Below are 26,019 nucleotides of genomic sequence, written 5' to 3'. Positions count from 1 at the left end.
AATTTCATATTCAGATTATTCATTATAAGTATGTAGAAATACAAATGGTTTTTGTAAATTGGTTGTAGATCCTGCAACCTTGCTGAACTAATTTACTACTTTTAATACTTTTTTGGTGGATGTTTCAGGATTTTCCATATATAGATCATATTATCTACAGGCACCAGGGTGGCTGTCAGTTGACTCTTGACTTTGACTCAGGTCATGATCTCATGGATTATAAAATCGAGCCCTGCATTGGGCTCCACCCTAAGAGTATGGAGCCTGCTTGGGATTCTCTCTCCCCTGCACCCCCTGTCCCCTCTCCTGCTAGCACATGTGCACTCTCTCTCTCTCAAAATAAATAATAAAATATTTTAAAAAGATCATGATATCTGAGAATAGAGATAGTTTTAGTTCTTCCTTTCCAATGTGGATGCCTTTTCTTTTTCCTCAATAATTACCCTGGCTAGAACTTCCAATATTGAATAGAAAGTGGCAAGACCAAACATCCTTGTCTTGTTCCCAATCTTAGGTGGAAAGTGTCCAGTCTTTAATCAGTAAGTATGATATTAGCTGTGGGTTTTTCATAGATGCTCTTCATCAGGTTGAGAAAGTTTTCTTATATTCCTAGTTACTTGAATGTTTTTATTATGAAAAGATGTTGCATTTTGTCAAGTGCTTTTTCTAAGTCTACTGAGAGTATCGTGCAGTTTTTGTTTTTTATTCTATTGATGTTAAACTAACCTCACAATCCTGGAATAATTCCTAATTGGTGATGACATATAATTCTTCCTATATGTTGCTGTATTTAGTTTGCCGGTATTTTGGTGAAAATTTTTCCATCCATATTCATAAGCAATATTGCTCTGTAGCTTTCTTGAGTGAGGTCTTTGGTTTTGGCATCAAGGTATTACTGGAATAATAGAATGAACTGGAAAATGTATTCTTCTATTTTTTGGAAAAGCTTCTGAAAAATTGGTATTAATTTTTCTTTAAATGTTTCACAGAATTCAGTGGTGAAGGCATCTGGGCCTGGGCTTTCATACATTTCATCTATTTGTAATATTCCTTTATAATCCTTTTTATTTCTGTAAGGTTGGTAGTAATGTCTCCTTTTCCACTTCAGATCTAGTAATTGTGTTTTTCTTGGCCTAGAATCTAGCTAAAGTTTTGTTAATTTTCAAAGAACCAGCTTTTGGTTTCACTGATTTTTCTATGTTGTTTTCTATTCTCTAATTCATTAATTTCAACTCTAATTTTATTATTTCCTTATTCCTGCTTGCTTTAGGTTTACTTTGTTCTTTTTCCAGTGCCTTAAGGTGGAAGATTAGATTATTAATTTAAGAATTTTTTTAACACAGGTATTTACATCTCTAAATTTATCTCTAAGCACTGTTAGTTGCATCCTGTAGGTTTTAATAAGTTATGTCTCACTTTCATTCATTTCAAGTATCTTCCAATTTCTTTTTTATTTCTTCTTAGACCCATTGTATACTTAGGAGTATGTTATTTAATTTCCACATGTTTGCAAAATTTCCCAAATTTCTTTGTTTTTGATTTAGAATTTTATTCCATTGTGGCCAGAGAACGTTGTATTATTTTTATCCTTTTTATTTCTTGAGGTTTGTTTTATGACCTAGCATATGATCTATCCTGGACAATTTTCATGTACCCTTGAAAAGAATGTGTGGTCTGCTGTTGTTGGATAGAGTATGCTATGATGTCTGTTAGGTCAATTGGTTTATAGCCTCTATTTCCTTGTTCAAGTTTTCTATTTTCTTGCTGATCGTCTGCTTAGTTGTTCTGTCCATTATTAAAAGTGAGAGTGTTGAAGTCTCCAGCTATTATTGTTGAACTGTGTTCTCCCTTCATTTCATGTTTTGTTTCATGTATTTTGATGCTGTATTGCTAGGTAAATATATGTTCAGATAAGTGTTATAGGAGTAACCCTTTTATCATTACAAAATGTCCCTCTGTATCTCTAGTAAAACTTTTTTGTTTGCTTGTTTCAAAGTCTATTTAAAAGTCTGTTATTAGTGGAACCACTCTGGCTTTCTCGTGGTTGTTGTTTGCATAATATATCCTTTTCCACCCTTTTACTTTCAATGCATTATAATTTTCGAATCTGAAGTGTGTCTCCTATAGACAATCTGTAGTTGGATCTTGTACTTTTTTAAAAATTCAGTCAGACAATCTCTACGTTTGATTAGAGTGGTTACCCTTTTCACAGTTAATGCCATTATTGATATAGGTGGATTTATGTCTGCCATTTTACTTTTAATCTATGTCACACTTTTTATACCTTTATTTTTCCTGTACTGCTTTCTTTTGCATTAGGTAATCATTTTATAATGTAGCATTTTAATATTTTTACTGATTTTTTTCACTATATTCTCTGAGTTATTTTCTTAGCCACTGTTCTAGAGCTTACCATATATATCTTCCATTATCAGAATCAGCTTCAGATGTATACTGACTTAATTCCAGTGAGATATAAAAATCTTATTCCTATATTGTTTTATTCCCTTCCTTCTTTTTTTGTGCTATTATTACTATATACATTACATCTATAAATGCTATACATTTAAGGTTAAATTGTTATAGTGTCAATTTTTATATATGTCTTTTTTTAAATATATTTTTTAATGTTTATTTTTATTTATTTATTTTTTTAAATTTTTTTTTCAATGTTTATTTATTTTTGGGACAGAGAGAGACAGAGCATGAACGGGGGAGGGGCAGAGAGAGAGGGAGACACAGAATCGGAAACAGGCTCCAGGCTCTGAGCCATCAACCCAGAGCCCGACGCGGGGCTCGAACTCACGGACCGCGAGATCGTGACCTGGCTGAAGTCGGACGCCCAACTGACTGCGCCACCCAGGCACCCCAATGTTTATTTTTCAGAGAGACAGAGAGACAGAGTACAAGCAGGGGAGGGGCAGAGAGAGAGGGAGACACAGAATATGAAGCAGGCTCCAGGCTCTGAGCTATCAGCACCGAGTCCAATGCAGGGCTCGAACCCTAACTGTGAGATCATGACCTGAGCCGAAGGTGGACGCTTAACCTACTAAGCCACCCAGGCACCCCTTTATATATGTCTTTTAAAGAAACAGAAACAAAAAAAGAAAATAAGTATATATTTATAGCTCGTGTTATATTAACTTCCTTATTTATCATTTCTGCGTCTTTTCATTTGCATCTGTGGATTCAAGTTACCATATGAAGTAATTTCCTTAGTCCAATACAGCTTTGTTCTCATTCACCAACTTGTGCTGTTACTGGAAAATATATTTCTATATGTTACAGGCCCAATAGCACATTTTATAATTATTATTTTATACAATTAATTTGTAAATCAATTAAGAGAAAAAGAAGGTATATGCATTTATGTTGTCTTTTATAATTACATAATTACCTTTACTGGTACTTTTTGTCTTTTTGTGTGGATTCAAATTACTGTTTAGGGTCTTCTTTTACTATTTATCATAAAGTTTGTTTGTTGACAACAAATTTTCTCAATCTTTGTTTATCTGGGAATATCTTTATTTCACCTTCATTTATGAAAGCTTTGCTGGATATAGGATTCTTGGTTGACAGTGTTTTCCTTTGAGCACTTAACATATTCTCTCACTTCCTTCTGGCTTCCATTGTTTCTGATGAGAAATCAGCTATTAATCTTATTTGTGTTCCCTTGTAACAGTTACTTTTTTCATGCTGCTTTCAAGATTTTCTCTTTGTCTTTGCTTTCAGTATTTTTACTATGGTGTACCTGTTTGTAGATGTCTTTGCAGTTATCTTACTTACAGCTTCGTAAACTTCCTTGGCTGTGTAATATTTTTCAGTGAATTTGGGAAGATTTCGGCCATTATTTCTTCTAATATTTTTTTCTGTTCCTTTCTTTCTCTCCTCTTCTTTTAGTACTCCCATTATGCATATGTTGGTGTGCTTAATGGTAGCCCACATTTTTCTGAGCCTCTGTGTTTTTTCTATCTATTCTTCAGATTGTATAATTTATACTGATCTATTTTAAAGGTCGCTAATTCTTTCTTCTGACAGTTCAAACCTACTGTTGAGCTTCTCTAGTGAATTTTTCATTTCAGTAATTGTATTTTTCAAATCCAGAATTTCTTTTTGGTTCATTTTTATAATTTCCATCTCTTTAGTGATATTCTCTGTTTATGGAGACATTATGATCAAAACTTCCTTTACTTCTTTAATCATTGTTTCCTTTATTTTTATTTTTTTTTAAAATTTTTTTTAACGTTTTTATTTATTTTTGAGACAGAGAGAGACAGAGCATGAATGGGGGAGGGTCAGAGAGAGAGGGAGACACAGAATCGGAAGCAGGCTCCAGGCTCTGAGCCATCAGCCCAGAGCCCGACGTGGGGCTCAAACTCACAGACCGCGAGATCATGACCTGAGCTGAAGTCAGACGCTTAACCGACTGAGCCACCCAGGCGCCCCTAGTTTCATTTTTTTTAAATAAAAAGTTATGGGGCGCCTGGGTGGCTCACTCAGTTGAGTATCCGACTTCAGCTCAGGTCATGAATTTATGGCTTGTGGGTTCAAGCCCTGCGTCATGCTCTGTGCTGACAGCTCAGATTCTGTGTCTCCCTGTCTCTCTGTACCTCCCCAATCATGCTCTGTTTGTCTCTCTCTCTCTCTCTCTCTCTGTCTCAAAAATAAATGAACATTAAAATATAAAATAAATTAAAAAAACATAGTTATATGTTTGAAATTTTTATCAAATCTGACATCTGCTCACTCTCATAGGCAGTTTCTGTTGCCTGCTATTTCCAATGTATGCTTTTTATCTGTTTTTTCCTTTTTTCCTGGCCATATTTGTCTGTTCCTTTGTGTGTCTTAATTTTTTTTTTGGAAACTGGACATTTTAGATAATATATTATAGCAACTCAGGGTTCCAGTCCCCCACTCCTGGGGCTTGTTATTGTTATTTGCTTGCTTACTTGTTTTGTGACTGGCTGGACTATTTTAGTGAAGACTATTTCCACCTCAGCTCCCATAGTGAGTGACCTCTGATGTTGTTCCCTAGGGGGTGCAGCCTTGTGTATTCCCATGGACATCCTGGGATGACAGTGGTCTTAGTAGTACTCTCTTAAATTTTCTTGCTCTGACCACATGTTGCTATGAAATTCCACTAATTTCCAGGTGAGTATTCTCTTATTTTCAACAATGTCCTGGGGGCATAAAAATGCTCCACAGACTTATCCAACCAAATTTAGTCTCCTTTGAAGGGATAGTCTGTGAGGTCAGTGTTTGAGATCTGTTCTGGCTCCAGGAAGTCTCTTTCCCCAGTTCTCTCCAGCACACTAGCCTGCTTACTGTTTATCCCATATCTCCAATGACTCTACCAATATCCCAATTGCTTTCCACCAGAATCTCCCTAAGGTATTGTTGGCTTAAACTTCTCCACTCTGTTGCAAATGAGGTCAGTTCCTTTGGGAAAAGACTTAAAGCTCTTAGTTTTAGTTTGTTTCTACTCCCAGGCAAAATCTCTGAGCCATGGCTCTGTAGCTGGGGTTAGGGATAAAAGTGTAGTTCCTGACTGACACCCCTACTTTAGTAGCTGAACATTCAGTGAATGGGATGAGTAGCCTCAGGCCTCCGTTTGCCTTTCCCAGCCTGGAATCTCTGTCTTACAAGCTGGGGCAAGGGAGACTGGAGCCCGAGAATTCTCAGCAGTGTTACACCTATGGCAGAGCCTCTGTTCCCTGAGTAGGAGCTAGGCAGAAGAAGGAGTCCTCCTTGCTTGGCCACATTCACTGGAATTTGGCTTCAGCAACAGGTAACTTTAAATAGGATAAGAAATGTCCTGTAATGACAGTCTTCAACTGGGAGCCAGGGGCCCTGTGTTCTTGGTTGTACCAGTTTGGAGGACAATTTCATCTTATTGAACTGGGAGGGGAAAGGGAGAGAGTGGATCTTGGTTCAGATACCATAGGTTCAACGTTCTTATTGAGTTTTAGTAGTTTTCTTGAATATGCATCTCTTCATTTGTTGAATGCACTTAGGACCATTTCCAGAGACTTAATATGGTTCTTTCAAAATAATTTTCACCACTTGGGGCGCCTGGGTGTCTCAGTTGGTTAGGCAGCCGACTTTGGCTCAGATCATGATCTCGCGGTCTGTGAGTTCGAGCCCCGCGTCGGGCTCTGTGCTGACAGCTCAGAGCCTGGAGCCTGTTTCAGATTCTGTGTCTCCCTCTTTCTGACCCTCCCCCATTCATGCTCTGTCTCTCTCTGTCTCAAAAATAAATAAACGTTTAAAAAAAATTTAAAATAAAATAAAATAAAATAAAATAAAATAAAATAAAATAAATTAATTTTCACCAGTTTCACTGAAGACTGGATCTGTGGAGTTTCTCATGCTGTTATGCTGGAAGTGCACTATCTTTCAGAATTTGCAGTGCTTCATTTTAGAGGGTGACTATTTCATACATATAGATTCCACAGAACAACAGTTCTCTAGCTTTAATGTACATATAAATCACGTGGGGAATCTTGTTAAAAATGCAGGTTCCTGGGGCCCCATCCTCCAGAGATTATTATTTTCTTTGACTAGGGTGCAAGCCAAAAGAAACTGAGTTTTTAGCAAGCTTACTATGTGAATCTTTGAAAAAAAAATTGTACTATAAAGACTAATGCAGGGGTGCCTGGGTGGCTCAGTCGGTTGAGCGTCCAACTTCAGCTCAGGTCATGATCTCACAGTCTGTGAGTTCAAGCCCCGTGTCAGGTTCTGTGCTGACAGCTCAGAGCCTGGACCCTGCTTCGGATTCTATGTCTCCCTCTCTCTCTGCCCCTCCCCTGCTCATGCTCTGTCTCTCTCTGTCTCAAAGATAAATAAAAATATTTAAAAAAAAAAGACTAATGCATAACAGATAAGATTTATCTCTTCCTTCTCCTCCTTTTCATCTTTTTCTTCTTCTTTAAGCAGGTTCTTTATCTACCAAGGGGCTTTGCAGCTATGGTAGGATCAAACACTGGCTACTTAAACATCACAACAGAGTGTGTGTGTGTGTGTGTGTATTTACACTGAAATCTAGAAATACTGTCATTATAGGAAGTGCTCCCTATTTGGGGTTGGGGACTTGCTGCAGCATCATGGCTTGGGGATGCCAAGCATCAAAGATCACAGATAATCCCAGAACAAGGCTTTTCAAATTGGGGGCAGGAGACCCACTTCAGAATCTTTATTTCTTTTGCACCAGATTTGACTTCTCCTTGGTGCTACCATTTGTAATTTCTCCTCAAAACAAAGAGAAAGAACACCAAGGCTTGGCTACAATTGGTCTGATTTACACACGGTCAAATGGGAATATGTGCCTCTAGTGAACAAATTAATAGCATTAAAGCAGCTATCAAACATGCTCTAGCAAAAAGGATTCCTACCACCCAGCTGCACATGGTTATCATTAATGTGAATCCTCACAGTCATAATAATAGAAAATGAACATCATTCCATATTTTAAAACTCTAGACAGAAACCATTAGCAATTTACTTTTTCCCAAAGAACCTGCTAATTAAAATTGTAAATAAGGCTGCATTATGTTTGGATTTACTCCTGTCAGTGTTTTTCATGAAGAAATAGAACATGGATGGCTATGGGATTGTTCTATTCCATATTACAGCTCAACCCTACTTCCATCTGTCCACACTTGCATCAGAGGAAAAGCCCACACTCAGAGGAAAGAGAATTTGTGAGAAAGGCTCCCACAGCAGCAGGCAAAATTAAGCAAGAAGAGTGCCCCCGAGAGCTTAAGAAACCTGGTTTTCTGAGGCACTGTAAGAAACCAGAGAATATTTTCTTACTAGGTTATGTAGGTGGGATATTTTTATTATTATTATTATCATTGTTATTTTGAAATTCAAAAAAACTAGGATTCCCCAGTGGGAACTGTAAAAGAACATGTTGTGGCAAAAATTCAAAGATCAACCAATTTTAATCTTTTTTCTTTTAGAGTTGCTCATGTACCTTATGCAGTAGGGTATCACTCCCACACTCTTGGTGTGTTAATAATTCATGGCCTTTATTGGTACCAATTCATTGACAGAACTTGGGAAATTTCTGGCTTTTCTTCCATGATTTAATGATATGTAGTTACTTCTCAGTAGTAGTCATCTCAGCTGGAGTTGGGTCTTTAGCCAGTATATAAAATTAGACACAAACAAAACTTAAAAAACAGATAAAGTTGATTACTTTTGTTTATAAAACAACATACTTGGGGCTTCTTTAATTGTAAGTTCTTCAATCCATTGTAGAACTTTAATTGTAAGTTCTTCGATCCATTGTAGAACTAATTCACAGAACGTTAATTACCATCAGTAAAAAAAAAAAAAAAAATGAGCTTTAAGTCGGGGTTGATTGTCAATTTAAAAATGTACATGAGGGGCGCCTGGGTGGCTCAGTCGGTTAAACATCCGACTTTGGTTCAGGTCATGATCTCATGGTTTGTGGGCGAGCCCCACGTCGGGCTCTGTGCTGACAGCTCAGAGTCTGGAGCCTCCTTCAGATTCTGTGTCTCCTTCTCTCTCTGCCCCTCCCCAACTTGTGCTCTGTCTCTCTATGTCTCTCAAAAAATAAATAAATGTAAAAAAAATTTTTTTAAATGTACATGACTCCCCCATTTAAATAGAGATCCTTTTATTACACTCTATCATAGCATAACTACTCTTCCAATCTAAGACTTATTAGTTTATAATTATATATTTATTGGTGAGATTATTTATTAAACATTTGTCTCTATACTGGAACCTCCACAGAACAGACCATCTCTCTTTTGTTCACTATTATCTGCCCAATATCCAGCACAGTATCTGATTCTTAATTATTTGTGGAATGAATGAATGAATGAATGAGGAAGTCATGATGTTAAGATCTTAAACTGGGAAGGTTGACTGAAAAGTTTTAGGATACTCTTGAATCCCCTAAAATTATCTTTTAAAAATGTGTTCATATACACATTACTCTGGGGAAAGGACCCACAACCCTTATTAGATTTCAAGGGGGTCTGTGACTTTCCCGAAAGGTATGGAATCACTGACCTATTTCAGCAGTAAAAGAGGATTCAATACCAAAGAACTTACCTATAACCTGAATCAAAGTATGCTACATGTACCTTTACACGGACAGATTTGTGGGCATATGTATAGGTGGGTGTATAATTTCCAAGAACAGTAACAGAAATGCCTCAGTAAATTTACAGAACAATCCACATTCACACCTCCCCTGAGTAGCTGATCATTCTATGGTCACTGGGCTCCAGGAGTGGCTGCTTGCATTCATCTGTTTCTTGGCAGCAACATCCATCACTCAGGCCAGAGAAAAGGAGTCTATAATTCTCTCCTTTCACCTGTTTGGGATGCTGACATCCCTCTTTGTGGGAGTTGTTTTTAATAACAAACCTGTAAACCTACTGGTTAACAAAGGCACAAAGCCACATTTATAAAGCACTGGTGCCCGGGCAGTTTGATCAAACAACCCTGGGATTTCCCTTCCCTTGCCCTGCAGCCAGAGAGGAAAGCCAACCTAATCAGTCCAAGGAGGCCTCTGAGTGTGGCATGCCTTCACAGCCAGCCGTTGGAGACTATGAGATGGGCTGAGCATGCTAATTGGCTGTTGTATATTAAATCTCTTCTCTCTCTCCCAGCTCCACAAGAGGCTTCCCTTCAGTAAATTTCCTCCCTTGTTTTTGTCCTGAAAATGGAGACTTCCAAAGTAAATTTGTCATGAGAAAGGTTTCTGTTGTGCCATTAACTCTCAGTGATCCGTATTAACAGAGAAGAGCAGTGGTGCAGATAATTCAAAGCCAAAGGCTCTATTTAGCTTTGTAGTTCATTGTTTTGAGGGGCTTGGTAGCAGAGTTACCTCCCTAATTATGTTTGTCTTTGCTTCTTATTAAAATGAGTTTGTCTGCCTCAGGGCCAAGCAGTTGGGTGACATGAAGATTCTGGCACAGAATTTGTAAAATTCACCAGGGGACGTCCACAAGGCACCCAGATAATCAAACTTGACTAGATTTGAGTTCACATTCTTAATCACCTGTGATCAATTGCTTTGCTCCTCTGTGACTAAAGTGAGCCAGGGATGAGACATAATTATAGGAGACTAGTTAGAAGGAAATGAGTCTTTACATTTAGATGAAGACACAAGTCTATTGTAGACAAAACTGATAACAAAATCAGTGTTGATGTTTTCCTTGCCTGGTCCTACAACCTCCTATTCTGTAGCCACAGTTCTCTTGCTATGCTAATTTCATGATGATCATCTCTGACTTACACCTTGCTATGGTTCCCTGTGCTAGTCATTAGGGCTATTCACAAATACCCCGCTCTCTTCTCCCGAACACATGGTAGGACATACATCTCCACCCAGCAGGTTAGATGTGGCCGTATGCCTGATGTCAGCTAATGAGATGTGATCAAAAGTGGCATGTGACACTTCTAGGCAGAAGGCTTCAGAGCCAGCAAGTGCGGGGCTACCAGCAGCATGTGAGACGGCGGCTGCTCTGCCAGCCTGAGTCCCCAGTGACCTTGATGAGCAGAACTCCTACCGGCCAGTGATGGGCATATGGTAGGACCAAGAAATAAATCCCTATTGTTTTAAACCACTGAGATATTAGAGTTCTTGTTAACTCAGCATATCTCTATCACTGCATATATCAAGCTACATCATGATTGGGTTATTTCCCCAACTAGACACTGAACAACTTAAGGCCAAAATGGTTTCTTCTTCAGGACATGAAATTTAGTACATAGTGTATTTTTTTTTTTCCAACGTTTATTTATTTTTGGGACAGAGAGAGACAGAGCATGAACGGGGGAGGGGCAGAGAGAGAGGGAGACACAGAATCGGAAACAGGCTCCAGGCTCTGAGCCATCAGCCCAGAGCCTGACGCGGGGCTCGAACTCACGGACCGCGAGATCGTGACCTGGCCGAAGTCGGACGCTTAACCGACTGCGCCACCCAGGCGCCCCTAGTACATAGTGTATTTAAAACAACCTGGTAGAAAATGAAACTCCCTTTCTTCCTGGCCTCTGTGATCCTCCATGTTTTATGTTTTCCTAACACTTGCCGCCCCCTCCCAGCACCACTGGCTGAAATAAGAAGGTGTCTTTGGTGTTCAGATATATGGTGGGGTTGGTGTTTGTGTGTGTGTGTGTGGGGCGCGGGGGGGGGGGGGGCAGTGGAGCTATTCTTTTTGACCAGGAGCACAAGTAGGAAGAGCTGGCAGAAGAACAGAGGGAGGTAAGTCAGAGAAAAATTAGGCTACAGGCATTTTGAGTAAAGTAGGTTCAAAGGGCAGACAAGATTTTGAAATAAAGTCTTGGGGCAACCACACAGAAAAAACAGTATCCCAAAGTGTTAGGTTTACAAAGGATCATAGGTTTTATCTGGACTAGACCTCTACTACATCATCATCATCATCATCATCATCATCATCATCATCATCATCATCATTATAACACCAATATTAACTGATAACTTACTATGAACCAGGCGCAACTCTAACCGCTTTACAATTAACTAATTGAACCCTCACAACAACCTTATAAGGTAGTTATTACTGCCATTTTACAAATGAAGAAACTGAAGCCCAGAGAAATAAATTCCATATGGCCACACAGCTAGCAAATATCTCTCTGTGAATTCAGCATCTGCTTGAACACTCTTCAACCTGGGGAGTTTGCTAGCTCCTAGGGCCTCCCACCCGCCTGAGCTACATCCTGCCTCCGCTTCCAACTCCACTCCCCCACAGTTCTGCCTTCTAGACCAACACAAAGCAATTCTACCCTCCTTTCTCCAAGGTAAACCTTCATATATCTGAAGGCAGCAATTACGTATCCCTTAAGGCTGCCCTTCTCCAGTCTAAACAGCCCCAATTCACTCAACTGTTTCCAATGAGCCTGCGGTCCCACACCATCCCAGTTCAGTCACTCACATATGATAAGGACCCAAAAATGTTGGTTAAATCAGCAGAGTGGAACTGGTGACTTTCCCTTATAGTCCTGTGCCGAGCAAATGCCTTCTACAATCCCAGCACCTTTCTTTCACCAAGTAAAGCAGAGTCTAGAGGCAGAAATGGAGCCATAATCTGCGATAGGAACAGCAGGCTGGCCATGTGTCTTGCACACATCCCCACGGAATGCTACAGAATCTGCATGTTTAGAGTTCCTCCTTTTCACTCAGGTCTCAAGTCTATTTCTACCCCTCCCTCCTTCTTCTCCTCCCCCCGCCCCAGGTCCTCCCACCCCCACTGCCCAGCCCCCAGAGGCAGTACAGAGAGCAGGCCCTCTACTCACCATGGAGTTCATGGCAAAGTGATTGTGCTGTGTCTGGAGGTCTAGAGCATGCTGGTAGCTCACGCCAATCTCCGTATGGCTCTGGAGGAATAACTCCTTGTTGTGGCTTATCCAGTCGAACATCTAGAGGTGACAAGAAGGTACAGAGTAGTCAGAAGGGTCATGGGTCCAACAGCGCAAAACTTTGAGCTACTGGAGAAAAAAAAAAAAAGAGTCCTCCTGCCGGAGCCCAGTGAGAACCAGTCATCATTCTCAGAGTGGGGGTGGCCCACAGCCTGGTCTCCCAGGAAAGCCCTCACTTTTAGCATAAGGATGCATCAGCCTCTGTGCTACTCTATAGAGCCTAGGGGAAGAAGAGAAAATGAACAAGAGAATCAGGGAGATGGGGGAAAAAGCCATTGTTATTACCCCTATCTACTACTCCTTTGGAAAAACATTTACAAAGCCTCAAAAGGACACCATGCTTGTTTTAGGGACAGGTACTGAGGGCACAACATGGAGGCTTAATCCACTCCCTACTGCACTAGCAGAAGAGAAGCAACAGGGCACCCTAACATGCCACTGATCCATATCATGTCACCCAACCACACACATTGTTGAAGTGACTCTGGACTATACCACCTTTTCTCATGACTCCACAGCCCCCCAATTCCAAGGTTTCTGCTATAACCTATCAGGAACCAGAAGAGGAGGGATTTGGGGGGTAGGGGGTGAGCACTGTCTGGCGCAGTGGGCACTGAGCCATTTTCCTCCCCTTAGCTCTCTACCCTGGTTTTTGTTTCGGCTTCCACCTCTCTCCCAGGCAGCCCACACACATTAAGGGGAGCTGACCAGAACCCCAGTTCCAAGGGAGGGATCACTCTAAAGGTTATCCATCCTCAGGACACCACATCTAAGCCAGTCAGTGTAGGACATTTCCCAGCCAAAGGGATTGTCTCAGAAAAGGAATGTTATCCAATTCAGTACAATAAGACACTGGTCTGGGAAAATAGAACCTAGTTCTTCAGATATAATTTCTGGTCCTCTGATACTGTCATTGTGACCCTGAGCCTCAAATTGTTACAGCCATTCTGCTGGCAGCCTAAGGGTGAAGCTGATGAGCAGAGAAAGGGTATAGCCAAAACACTGACAGGAGGCAGGCAGATCCCTGATTGAGCTTTGCCTGATCTCTGGCTTGTTTCTGGACTTCCCTAGTACCTAAGCCAAGAAATCCTCTTTATTATCCAAGTGCAGTCAAGTGATGTAACAGGAAAGGTGTGAAGCCTTTGAAAAGACGACTCCTATACTTGGAACTAAAGCCCCATAGTTTGGGACGGGCTCCGCTGCAGAGCAGAGCGTGGAGAAGCCGAGCACAGGTGCAGGCGGAGAAGCTACAAAGATGGCTCCAGCCTTCCTAGAGGCAGAACCTCAGACTCATTTATTATTCCCCTTTGAACAGCGAAGTGAATTTGCTGTTTCAGTTATATTCAACCTTTTACATTTACAAGACACTTGCTATGTGCCAGGTACAGTCCAAGGCAATGGGAAACAAGAGTGACTAAAATATGGTTCTTAGGTTTAAGTGGTTTAAAGGCCAGTATGGAAAACAGACAGGGACTCAGATATAATGCTAGTACAACTTGGCACAGGACTTGATTAAAATCATGACTTGAAAAAAATCTATCAAGATAAAGTCCCATATGTTCTTCCATGCTAGCTCCCACCCTTAACGGAGTGGGGACAAGGAAGAGCAGAGAAGGCTTCCCATAGGAGGTGCCACCTGGAATTAGCCAGGGTTGGGTGAGGGAGATGGGAGCTCCAGGCAATGGGAAGACCTAAGAGGCAGAACTTGGGGCAGCCAGTATGTGCAGCTTCTGGAAGCATCCCAGCTGTGCTTCCGGAGCCTGACGTGAGGAGAAGATGTGGCTGGAGAGGCAGATGAGGCAGCTGACTATGGAGAGCCCTGGACACAGGCTTTAAGAAACCTGGACTACATTCTGTGGGCAACAAGCAGCAGTGGAAGGTTTTAAGCCGAGCAGTGAAGTGTGATATGAGCTTTGATCGCACTGAGGGATGTGGACTGGAGGGGTGAGGCAGGGCAGAGAGAAGGGTTAGGAAGCTGTCACAGTAATCCTGGTGACGAGGGGTGGGTGGGGATTAGAATCTGGAAGCCTGGGTTAGGGGCATGGTAGCGGAGTCTGCCATGGGCAGGAGTGGGCAGGCTTGAGAGCTCCTGGGAACGGGACTGAGAACTCACAGTTATTCTGGGAGGGAGGGTGAGGAAGAGGTAGGGAATAGCCAGGTGTCTGGCACAGCACCCTGGGTCCTCATAGGAAAGGTGCTACCATGAGTGCCACATAAAGAGGAGGATAAGAAGCTGGGGTGGGGATCAGGAGATAGTAGGTTCTGTCTTAGACGTGCCAAGTTTGAGAGGCTGATGAGAATTTCAAGCAGAGGTGCACTGTGGGCAGTTAGACTTCTGTGTCGGGAGGTCAGGAGAGAGACATCAAGGCTGTGGTAACTCACAGTTAAGTATAAACACATCACCTTCCAAATGCAATCATGCATGGTTTGGAAGTGATTCTCCCTTTTGAATTACCCAGATCACTCTCAGCTATCTCTCTGGGATAATAAAGGAAGAAGGAAAGTATCACTCCTCACTTTCGAGTATCAGAGGATGTTTCAGGCTGGGGGCTCCTGCAGAGTCTGGGTCAACATCTGCTGTGTGCACTATCCTGGGTCTGCCAGCAGTAGTCATCTCCAGGGCGCTGGCACAGGTCAGGGCTCTCCCTCCCCCCGCAATTATTCTTAAGGACAAAGGGAAAAAGAAGACAAGTGCCCCAGGAGTATAGAGGAATCTTATTCTGTAATTTTAGATCTTTAAAATTCCGCCTCTCAACCCCATTTTAAAATAATTTCTCATCTCTGTTCCTTATTGACAAAAGAATCAATAAAGTTAATGAAAATCTGAAATGCCTTAAGTCCTTAGAACTTGTGATGAAAAGCACTCACTCCATATGCTTTCTTGGATATCCCAGTGGCCGAGAAGTGACCTTCCCTGTATTTTCTGTTAAATGACTATTTAGATACGCAAATAAGCAGTGAAGTTACATGCTAGCACCAGAATGATTAGATTGCCTGGTGCCAAGTCCCTGCTGGACTACAGAGCAGGGCTTGCTGGATAGGGGCCAGTCAGGCTGGAAAGCAAGAAGAGAAGGGAATGAAAAGACAGGCAAGAGTAGGGTGCGCAGAAGAAACTATGCACTTCTCTGAATGGGCTTCTCACACAATGTCCACACCCAGGCCATTCCTCAATTCTGCCTCCACTGTGGAGCACACCAGCAGCTCTCTGGTGGCTGGGGGTTCTGGCAAGATCACTGGTGCCGGAGGCAGAGCTCCAAAGAGGTGATACATACCTCAGGGAGAAAGAAAAAAAGACCTACTCTGGGGACCAGATGGTCCCACATGACATCAGAAACCAGAATCTCTCCAAGGTGGCTATTTCCTAAGAGACAGTCTCAAGTCTTCTCTGGGCCCACATCTACTGCCTTATAGTATATAACTTGCACCCTTGCAAACCTGGCTATCTGCAAGGGTCACCATCATTTCTTCTGCATTCAATACAACTGGTTGTGGAGAGAATGTGGTCATATGTGCACATGTGCATGTGTGTGTGCACTCATGTGCATGTGTGCACTGAGTAGGATGAGGACTGGGCTGGCTCTAAGCCTGGTTCTGTCACTAAGTACCCATGAGACTGGGCAAGTCTCATTTCTGGGTTTTTCCTCATTTGCAAGGGATAAGTGGCTCCCTGAAAGGAGGTAAGCTCCTGGTTTTACGTTCAGCCCAGTTCGGAAATTTATGGAATGCATTTTTTTTTTCATTCAGAAGAAAATAGTTTTAATGAGTCTCCTGGATCAGAAGGTATATTCATTGCTGCAATTTACATTTCTAACATTTGAAGAAAAGAATGACAGTGAGAAAACTGGTGTTATTTGGTAGCCAGAGAAAGGCTTAGTCTCAGCCCCGACATTTGTCTGGTGTGTTAGAGTCCAAAATGTCTGTCAGTGCAAAAACCGTGTCTCAGCTCTTGGCACCAATGCAATAAAGAATTAAGGATTCGTGCCCAAAGTAAAAGCAGAAAACAGTCTTATTAGAGCAACAGTATACCATCTAGGGAGAGCAGGCAGGTTCCGAGAGGTGGAACTGGCCCCTAGGTTGTTTGGGATTGGATATTCAGTGGGTCCTTCTGGGCTAGAAGGAGTGGTGATGCACAGCGGGGTGGTCTCTAACGGATGCTGCTTCCCATCATTTGGGGTACTCCTTTCACAGGTTGGGAGGGGGAGTTTTTGAGCCCACAGGGTTAGTACCAGACTCTTCATGGCAGCCCTTTTCCATGGGGGCGGGGCTGTACCCACAATACAAATGCATTGTAATGAGTCTAGGGTTACCCTGGGGCAGAGGTGGAAGAGGAGAGCAAGCTCTGCTCCTGTGGCTCTTGATCAGTCAGGCCCAAGCTCTTGGAAGACCCAAGGTCAGGATGCTGTGCCCCCAGGCTTCTCATGTGCAATCTATTTATCACTGTTCTTGCCATGAGCTCAGGTCTAACTGCCCATTTTATCACTTGGGATAAAATCTTTGGGACTCTGAAATCTTTGAGGTCAAGGGATGAAGGTTCCTCAGGGCATGCCTTTGACTTCTCATATCTAGCTTCTACCTAACATGTCCATTCAAACACTTCATCTCACTGCGTCCATTAGGGCTGTTTTATAGACTGGGAAACAGGCTCAGAGAAGCAAAGGCCGGGGTCTAGAATTCATTCACTACACCCAGTGCACATTCACTGAGTGCCTGTTGAGCCAGGCTCTTGGGACATTGCCCTGCCTCCTGCACATAGCTGTAGGACCTCTTGTGCCTGGTCTCCCCAGGGGAGTTACTACACAAAAAGCAGCCACCAGGGCCCTGTGAGGTTCTAGATAAGGTAAGGTGCTATCCCTCACATGAAGCCATTCACTCTCCAATACCCAGCCTGCTTCTCTCCCCTCACGTCTGCCCCACTAGGGCCTGGGGATGGCTGATTCAAACAGCTCCACTTACTCTCAGTGAATACTTGCCAAGTGAATGAATGCATGCGTGAGGTGGCTCTGGGGTTGCTAATTCCCAGACAAGCTGGCCCTTTCTAAGCTCCATTCCAGCCAGGTCATTTTATGATTTGATCTATTGGAATTGGGCTCTCTGGAAGACACTTGAACTAGACTGACCCAAAAAAGCTAAAGGAAAACAAACAAACAAAAAAACCTAAAGACAATATCTCCACAGTAGTTTCAAACATTTTGATCTTTTTTTTTTTTTTTGAGAAGCTACAAATGGTAGGTTTAACAAAATTTAATACGACACCAAAATTCTTCTAAGAGGAAAGTTCATGTCTAAATAATGAAATTTCATCTCTTTGTTTGAAAACTAACATAGTTTCGTCTCATTAAGAAGATAGATGTTACATGTAAGCTACTTGGATTTTTGTTGTTGTTTTTTTTTCTTTTTCATGTTTTGCTTTTAACTAAACTATGTAATTTTTTTTTCATGCTGGCTACAATTTTGCCGAAAGATAAAAATCTAGTTCTTAGTATATAATAAATGACAAAAAGAATCTATTTAAATGCAAATTAGGGAAATAAACAGAAACCTTTTTCTCCTTTTCTTATGAAGATAGGGATAGCAAAAAGGTTACTATTGTTCTGTTCTGTTTTTAATGAAGCATAAACTATTTCATGGAGCAAAGAAATTAAATAAGGATCTTGGGCTTATTTTCCTTCATTTGCCAAATTTAGCAATGGTATCTGATTTAGAGTTTTAACTTTCAAACCACCTTACCACCTACTGTTAATATTTTATATTGTCTGTAATTATAGATTATATTGTTTTTCAAGTTGCTTATATTCAGCTTTGATAAGTTGATTAAGAGGATAGAAGGCAAGCAATGGATTTTCTTTGCCTAAATACATACATTGCGGTATCACCTGTGTCTCCTGGACCCTGCTTGTACACAGGAGTGACCCCCAAAAAGCTTATGCCCTAAACAGTGCTAACAACTCCTTGCCGGTGAACCTGGCTACATCTTGGACACACGTGGTCCGTTCCACAACAAAGTTTTATGTGTATTAGAGTGCAAAGAACAGAGCCTCCAAATCTTGGGTTTGAATATAGATTCTGCTATATAAACTTTGGTAAGCTAGGTTATTGGTCTGAGCATCTGTTTCTTTATCTGCAAAATGAGATAACAATTTATACTATCTTAACCTTTGGGTAATAGTGAGATTTAAATAAGGTAATGGTTTTATTCTTTAAGTGCTGCATACCTGATAGATTTTTAAACCTATTTAGTGAACATATTCTAGTGTACATATTACGCTAACATTTTCATTTAGAGCACAAAACAGATGAAAAGTATGGATTTAAAATTGCAGTAGGTTCACATTACTGCAAAATCACCGTGGGCTAATAGGAATCATACCGCACCTCATATACAAACATGTCCCCTGCCCACCCCTCCCCAAGAAGTACCCCACAGTGACCACAGGGTGCTGCACAGACACAGCCCAGAGACACCTGTGCATCTTCCCATTGCCTCCACTTTCACATACACAAAGGGGCACTGTGGGTGCCCTTGCCCACACAGGATTCAGAGACCTGTACACCCCTCTAAGGGTTAAGCTTGAGGGCACTGGTGCCCTCCTGGCCTAATGGTGTGGCCGGACCAGGACCTTGCTCTCTCCTGCCTTGCTTCCAGACCTTCCCTTCCTTATCCTCTCTGCCTTCCCCAACTTTTTCACTATTAGTCTCAGTCCCTTAGGCTCTTCACAGCTTTTCACTCAGGACAGACTCCTATTAAAATGTATCATTCCCACAGCCCCCCTGAAATCAGTTTATTCTGGATATAGAAACAGCTCAATGAGAAAGTAAGGCCCTTTGTGATCATGACCCACAGGTGAGATCCAAACTGTGGTGGCAGAGGAGCACTGGATAAGAGAGGTGGAAAGGAACAAGGAATGAAAAGTGCATGGGAACCAAAGACTAATCTCCCCATCTTACAATTCTGTGTTCATGTGAACTCTAACTCATGCTGGGGCATATATTCTCAAGCAAACAGGGCAACACGTAGACTCCGTAACCCTTAAGACCCTTCAACTCTGGTTTGTAATTATCTACTCTCCTAGGATTGCAAGCTCTCCTGATAAAGGAAAAAAAGGAACAAAAGGAGAAAAAATAAAGGACCCCAAATGTGGACCTAGTTTCTAGGTTCCCAGAATTCCTCACTGGAGAGACTTTGACATGTCACCTCATGCATATCCACAAGGCTTGCAGGCCATGGGCACTCAGGGCTCTGAAAGGCCATCTTTATACTGGGAAAGGGCAGGCAGTTAGGACTTGTGCCTGATGCACTCTAGGTGTCAATAAATATCCACTGAGGGAGAGGAGGTGCTCTGGGTTCTGCCTGTTTCCCTTTAGGCTTTCGGTGTGTCGATGGTACACTTCTATATGTTGTATAGAAGACAAGCCATTTTTCGTCTTCCACCATAATCCCAGCTGCTCTAGGGAGGATGGCTCAGCATGGTTACCTGGGAGACCCTCTCAATGACTCAACCAGGACACCAAATAGTTTCACTGACCAGGCTCTGTCTCTGACCTATAGATATCCTATCAATCCCCTAGCACATTTCTTACACTTTCCCTATTCAAATTCCCTAATTCCCAAATCTCAGATCTAACATTCTAACTGTTGCTCACCTCTAGAATGGTCCCAGTTTCTCTACAAAAAAAGGCCAATATCCCACTGTGAGCAGTGGGTTAACAAAATCTTTCCCCTTCTGCATGATAATCTGACCTTCATTTAATATCCCAATTCTGTTTCCCTGGAAACAGGTGAAGACAGTATGTGACAACATGTTACATGTTGCCTGTGGTAAGAATACCCACCATGACTGGTAAACTATCTGGATTGGAAGGACAATCAATGAACTGTAAATACCCGATGGGGACACCATAACCTGGGCTTCCCTGAGTTTGACAACTCATGTTAACGGCACGCCCATTACAGGGACTCTGGAAGCTGTGCCAATGATGTTATAAGAGCTACTGGCTCCCATGGGGCATGGAGTTTTTAAGCCATGACATCTTCTGTAGCTGCCCACCATGAATCTTGTCTTCTTGCACCTGAGCTGGACTGCTACAAAGATTGTCCTGTTGGTAAGCCATGGTTGCCATATTATATCATCTTGAGTAGATCAGTGCGAAATGTGACCCATGATGGTCTTGCAGTCAGTGTTCGGTAGAGTCCAAGGAGACTCCCTGGTAGGTGTTGTCTCCAAATTTCAGAGCCAAACTATAAGAACAACAGTACCGTGCCTCTTCTCATCTTGCCTTCTTTCCCCATCTTGCGCTCTCATTCTCAATTTCTCTCGGTGACAGAGTAATGATAGTGGTAACAATAACAGCATCTAACATTTGTTGAATGCTCCCTATATGCTAGGCACTATTCTAACCACTTACATGTTAACTCATTTAATCCTCTTCATCTCATAATTATCTCCCCAATATTAGCCCCCAATATTATCATTTCAATTTGACAGACTAGGAAGCTAAAGCACAGAGAGGTTAGCTGAGATTCAAACCCAGGTGCTGATGCTCTTAACACTGTTGTTAACACTTCCAATGTGCTCAGAGCTTCACTCCGGCTACCCTTCCTGTTATCATCAAACTTCTAGAAGTACATTCTGCCTCTGTTGCCTCCATTTTCTCTCCACCCACTTCCTCCCTAACTCCTTGTAACAGGGGCTACCTGTCCTACTTCTGTAAGTCTGCACCCACAGTGAAAACCAACCATCTCCTCCATTCTGAGCCCTTGGTTCTGCCACTCCTCCTTCCCTTTGGTCTCACCTCACAATCCAGCGCGGGCCTTTCTGAAACTCCCTCTCTCTGGCCACATGCCCAGATTCCTCTCCTGCTTTCACAGGCCTCCACCCCAGGCAAAATTCTCCCTGAGGCACCAGCAAGTCTACACGCACACTCTTCCCTGACACCTCGTGTCTCCACACAACCAACAATAGAAACACTCTCATTGTGAAAACTGACCGATTGTCCAGTCCTACGCTGATCCAAACTTGCCTCCCACTTCTCTCACTGCTCCTTCATGACCTCCTTTCATGTCCTTCACACCCTTACTGAGACGGTCTCAAGACTTGGCCCTCTGACTTGTATTCACCAGGCTCTGCCCACCTAAACATCCATCTAAGCTCACATCTTCAACAACACGAGTGGTGTTTCCTATTTCATGTGCCAAGCTATACTTGAGGTTCCACACCAAGAACTTCAATAGATGACTTCATGCAGTCCTTATAATAATGGTACGAAGAAAGTATTGTTCAATCCATCTTAAATATGCTGAAAACTCAGTGTGAAGAGTTGAAGCAAATTGTCAAAGATCCCGCAGCTTGTAAGTGATGAGTATCAATTTAGAATCTCATGTCCATCTAAACCTAAAACCCACACAATTTCCTGGTTCTGGCGTGCCCTCTAACCATAACTTCCCAGATAACTGACAAGAATAAATACACGCCAGGCTCTGCACAATGAACGTTGTGCATAAACACTGTCTCAATCCTCAACCCTGGGAGCTAGGGGATCATCACCACCTTTTTTGTAGCTGAAGAAACAGATTCAAAGAGATTTAATGACTTGGCTGAAGTCACATAATGAAAACTCAAATGGCATATTGAAGACTCATTAGGTCTGCATGACTCCAAAGTCCATGCTTTTAAATCACTACCAAACTGTCTCCCAAATAAACACTTAAATTTCAGACTATTCCTAGTGACTCAACTCAATATGAATATCCCAAGACAGCATCTTCAATTACTGTGTCTTTTCTATGAAAACTATTACCTTCTTCTGACTTCCCACATCTTCACCCCATCTCCCAGATCCCATTTGTTCTTCCTTCCCTCAAATAACTCTGATATATGCCCTTTATTTTTCATTACTGCTACTAATTGCCACACAGCCCCTCCTGCCTGTATTACTACAGTCACTTCCATACTGGTCTCCCTGGACTCCATTTTCTCCCTTATACCAAGCCATCTGCCCCTACCAGGTTCATTGCTCTAATATACTGCTTTCGACATGTCAAAACACGCATGTGTATGCACACATGCGCACACACATGTGCGCACACACACACACACACACACACATTCACACAATTACTGCTGCTGTCATCTACAATACAAACAAAATCCAGTCTCCTTGTTCTGGCATTCAAGACACTCCCCCCCTCCTCAACTGGTCCAAATCTGCCTTTCCCTATTATTTCATACCACTGTCCTATACCAAGCATCCTTTCAAGCCATATACTATTCACTGCCATGGAAATACATCATACCATGCTCACTGCCACCCCCATATTTGTGCTACATCTTTCCCCCTATGAAATGCTCCACACCCAAATACCCAAATTATTCCCATCCTTTGAAATGCAATTAAAGTGTCATCTCCTCATCATGCCTTCTTTGACCAAGTGAACCCATACTGATTTTTCTTTTCTCCAAACTCTCTGCTCTGGAATCTACTGCAGGAGTTCACAAACCTAGCCTTAATTCAGAACTATCTGAAGTGTTTTTGTAAAAAATATAGCTTCCTAAACTTTGCCCTTAAGATTCTGATTTAGTAGGAGCTCTCTAGATGATTCTGTTGCACTTGCATTTTTTATTTAAATGGTGCATGTGGAGACTCATCATCTGTCCACTATAGGGTAGCTGGTATCACACTTAACCCTACCATCTATAAACTATTTAAAAGCACAAGTCAACAACCAACATAGACCAATGACCCGTGAAGGAAGAGAAGCACATAATGTAAGCCCTCTGTGAAGCAGAGAACTACAAGCTGAGTAGCGAGCAGCAGTTTTGATGGGTATAAAAAAAACAGAGTTCAGAGCTGGTAAGGTGGTTGGAATTTTGGTGATAGAATATTAGGGAAGAGGGAACTAAGAGAAGGAGCCCTAAAAATCTTCATTAAAATTTCCTTCAGGTCTTTGGCCAAATCCTAAGCTGTGCACCTGCAAGGCAAGACTCCAGAAAGTCTAGCAGAGAATAGCTGCGGGAGGTAGAACATATTGAGAGCTGAACAGAAATTTTAGGTTATGCAGTACTGGGGAAATGTTGAGAGGTCTAAATCAAACCGTGTGAAGAGACTTTGGTAAACATTCTGGGCGCTGAGTTGGGTCCCCAGAAAGAACCAGGATATAGGAGTAGGAACTACAACCTAAAAATAAGGGCTCTACCCTCGGATTAATGAAAAGATGGAAGTAGATCTGTCATAGCAAAGCCTAAACCAAGGCTCAATAGGATCAAGATCTGCTAGTAATTTAACTGCATCCCAGAACGAAATTTAAAGGTTAGAAGGAGATAACCTAATCCAGAGTCTCTACAATGTGTCATCTGCAATATCCAGTATAAAATTACAAGCCATGTGAGGACACAGTGAAAAGTGATTGACAAGCAGAGAACAAAAGGCAATGAAAACAGACTCAGAGATGACCAGGCTATGAATTGGCAGGTAACATTTTCAAGATAATCATGATTAACATAAAGAGAATAGGAAGGAAAGGGACAAAATGAATTAAAAGATGGAACCTGAAACAGAGTTTCCAGTTTTCTGTTTCTTGTAGCCCAAAGCATCCTGATACAGTCACATGCTCATGATGCTTAGCACAATATTTTATTTACTTAGTGAGTATTCACTGTATTCTGGACATTGGATAAGAGACTAATGATAAACAGCAATGTCAGAGGCTAGCGAGGGAGACAAATGTAATCAATAGTCTGTCAACTTTAAGTGTGAAAAGTACTATGAAAAGTATATACCAGGAGCTGACAACAGAGGAGCATTGGTCCCATTTGGCGGAGGTAGAGGTATGGAAAAACATGAATGGCTTCCAGAGAGTGGCAACAGCTGAACAACACTTGAAAGACAAAAGGATTTGGTCAGGTGAAGCTGTGGATGGAAACACCTTAATGAGATGACATAACTTGAGCAAAGGCCTGGAGGCTTAAAATATGGAATAGAGAGGAGGTACACAGAGTTCCAGAAGTGAGAGGTGGTGAGAAAAGATGACAAAAGATGAGGGAGGGGCTGGGTCTCAGAGGGGCAAAGATTGAAAGGCAGAGAAACTGGCCTTTATTCAGTGTGCAGCAGGGAACCAGTAAAGGGCAGTAAAACGGTCAAATCTGTTTTTAACCCTGACTGGGTGTCTACCCTGAGGTCCCCAGATAAGACAGTGATTTATCTCATTGCAAAGGGGAGTCCGAGCCAGTCCTGATCTCACAGAACAAAACCAATTAGCACATTACAGACTTCTCGCCGACTGAGGGTTCTCCATGCCCACTCCCTCCTTGTTTTCCCCTCACACTCCTTGTTCTTACAACCCCTTCAATGTCTGGGCCAAATATGAAGGAGGAGGTAAAGATAATGTATTAAAGGTGCCCAGCACAGAATATAACACATAATAGATGCTGAATGCATGTTAATCCCGTTCTATTTCCCCTGGGTTCAGCAGGATAAGCTGGCAGTCACAAAAAGTAGTTGCTTTCTGATTAGAGAAACTCAGGCTGCAAAACTTCCTGCTCAAATCACACCCTGCCCTTGAAAATGAGCTGTAGCTCAGCCTAGAGAAGCACATGATCACGTTAGGCCTTAAAAGGCCATGGTCCTCACTCATGCCTTCCTCATGCTAAGTGATGGAGTGAAAAGTCTCACCAAGTCCACAATTAATGTAAATGCTTTCAGACTTTAAATAAGGTTTTTTTTTGTGTTTTTCATTTCCAGTCTGTTTGCCTGGATGGACCAAATTCCCTGCAGCACTGGCAATATGCACAGTACCCTCCTTCTGGGGAAGGAACGGTCATCCAGGAGCCAGCAAGTCAAGCAGAGGAGAAACAGGACCAACCAAGCCAGGAGTCAGCCTAGGCAGCCCCGGGATATTGACTCTGAGTGGCCAAATTCCTTCCATCTGAACCACAGATGCTGATAAAATATTCTCAGCAACCGAGTGAGAAAATGTGCTTCACTTACTTCCCAAAATGTAGAATTGAAGAGGTCAAACTCTATTTAATCCAAGCTGAGAAAAGAGTGCCCAACTTTATCCCAAAGCTAAATTTAGACATAAACTGAGATCTGGCCCTTGGCAAGTTAATTTAGATGAGCTAATGCTTGTTCCTGGCATACAGGATGCACTCAGTAAATGGTAACTATTATTGTTACTGCAAAAATGGAGCGTCTGCTGGATGTTCTCATCCAGTCCTCCCACGCATCCTAAAATCGGCTGTGCCAATCACTTGCACATCTGGGGAAAAAATTCCACATGGGCTAAGGAGGAGGTGGCCCTCCCTCTGAGGGAAGAGGGTGGCTGCTGTGCTGCAGGGGTGTGTGCTAGGTGGGCTTGAGCTCCAGCTGAGGAAGGAACCTGGCACTCCCCCTTTTCTCTTTGCCCTCTTCCCACAGCTTCGGCAGTGGGGTCTGAGCAGGCAAGGTGCAGCACGGGAGCCAGGCTCAGGCACATCTAGGAAGAGAGGCTTGGTCATGCTTCCTGCTTCCAGACCCCACGGGGCAGAGCACACCCTGCAGATGCTCAGGAAGAACTTAGGGAATGAAGAGCCTAACCACTCCTCAAAACCCTTCATTTCT

General features: G+C 42.2%; 1 protein-coding gene across 21 annotated transcripts in view; it reads right to left on the bottom strand.

Annotated features, from left to right (window-relative positions):
* The window catches only part of KALRN (kalirin RhoGEF kinase), a 675,561-nt gene that overhangs the window by 407,685 nt on the left and 241,857 nt on the right, over positions 1–26,019 (bottom strand). For all 21 annotated transcript variants that reach the window (XM_045502312.1, XM_045502314.1, XM_045502313.1 and 18 more), the window contains exon 6: positions 12,304–12,426. In XM_045502312.1, coding sequence (XP_045358268.1) covers positions 12,304–12,426 — 123 coding nt within the window. The remainder of the gene's footprint in view (positions 1–12,303; positions 12,427–26,019) is intronic.

Source organism: Leopardus geoffroyi, chromosome C2 (genome assembly GCF_018350155.1).
Source record: "Leopardus geoffroyi isolate Oge1 chromosome C2, O.geoffroyi_Oge1_pat1.0, whole genome shotgun sequence".
Classification (NCBI taxonomy): domain Eukaryota; kingdom Metazoa; phylum Chordata; class Mammalia; order Carnivora; family Felidae; genus Leopardus; species Leopardus geoffroyi.
Note: the sequence above shows the minus strand (reverse complement) of the source record. Positions and strands in the feature narration are given on the sequence as shown.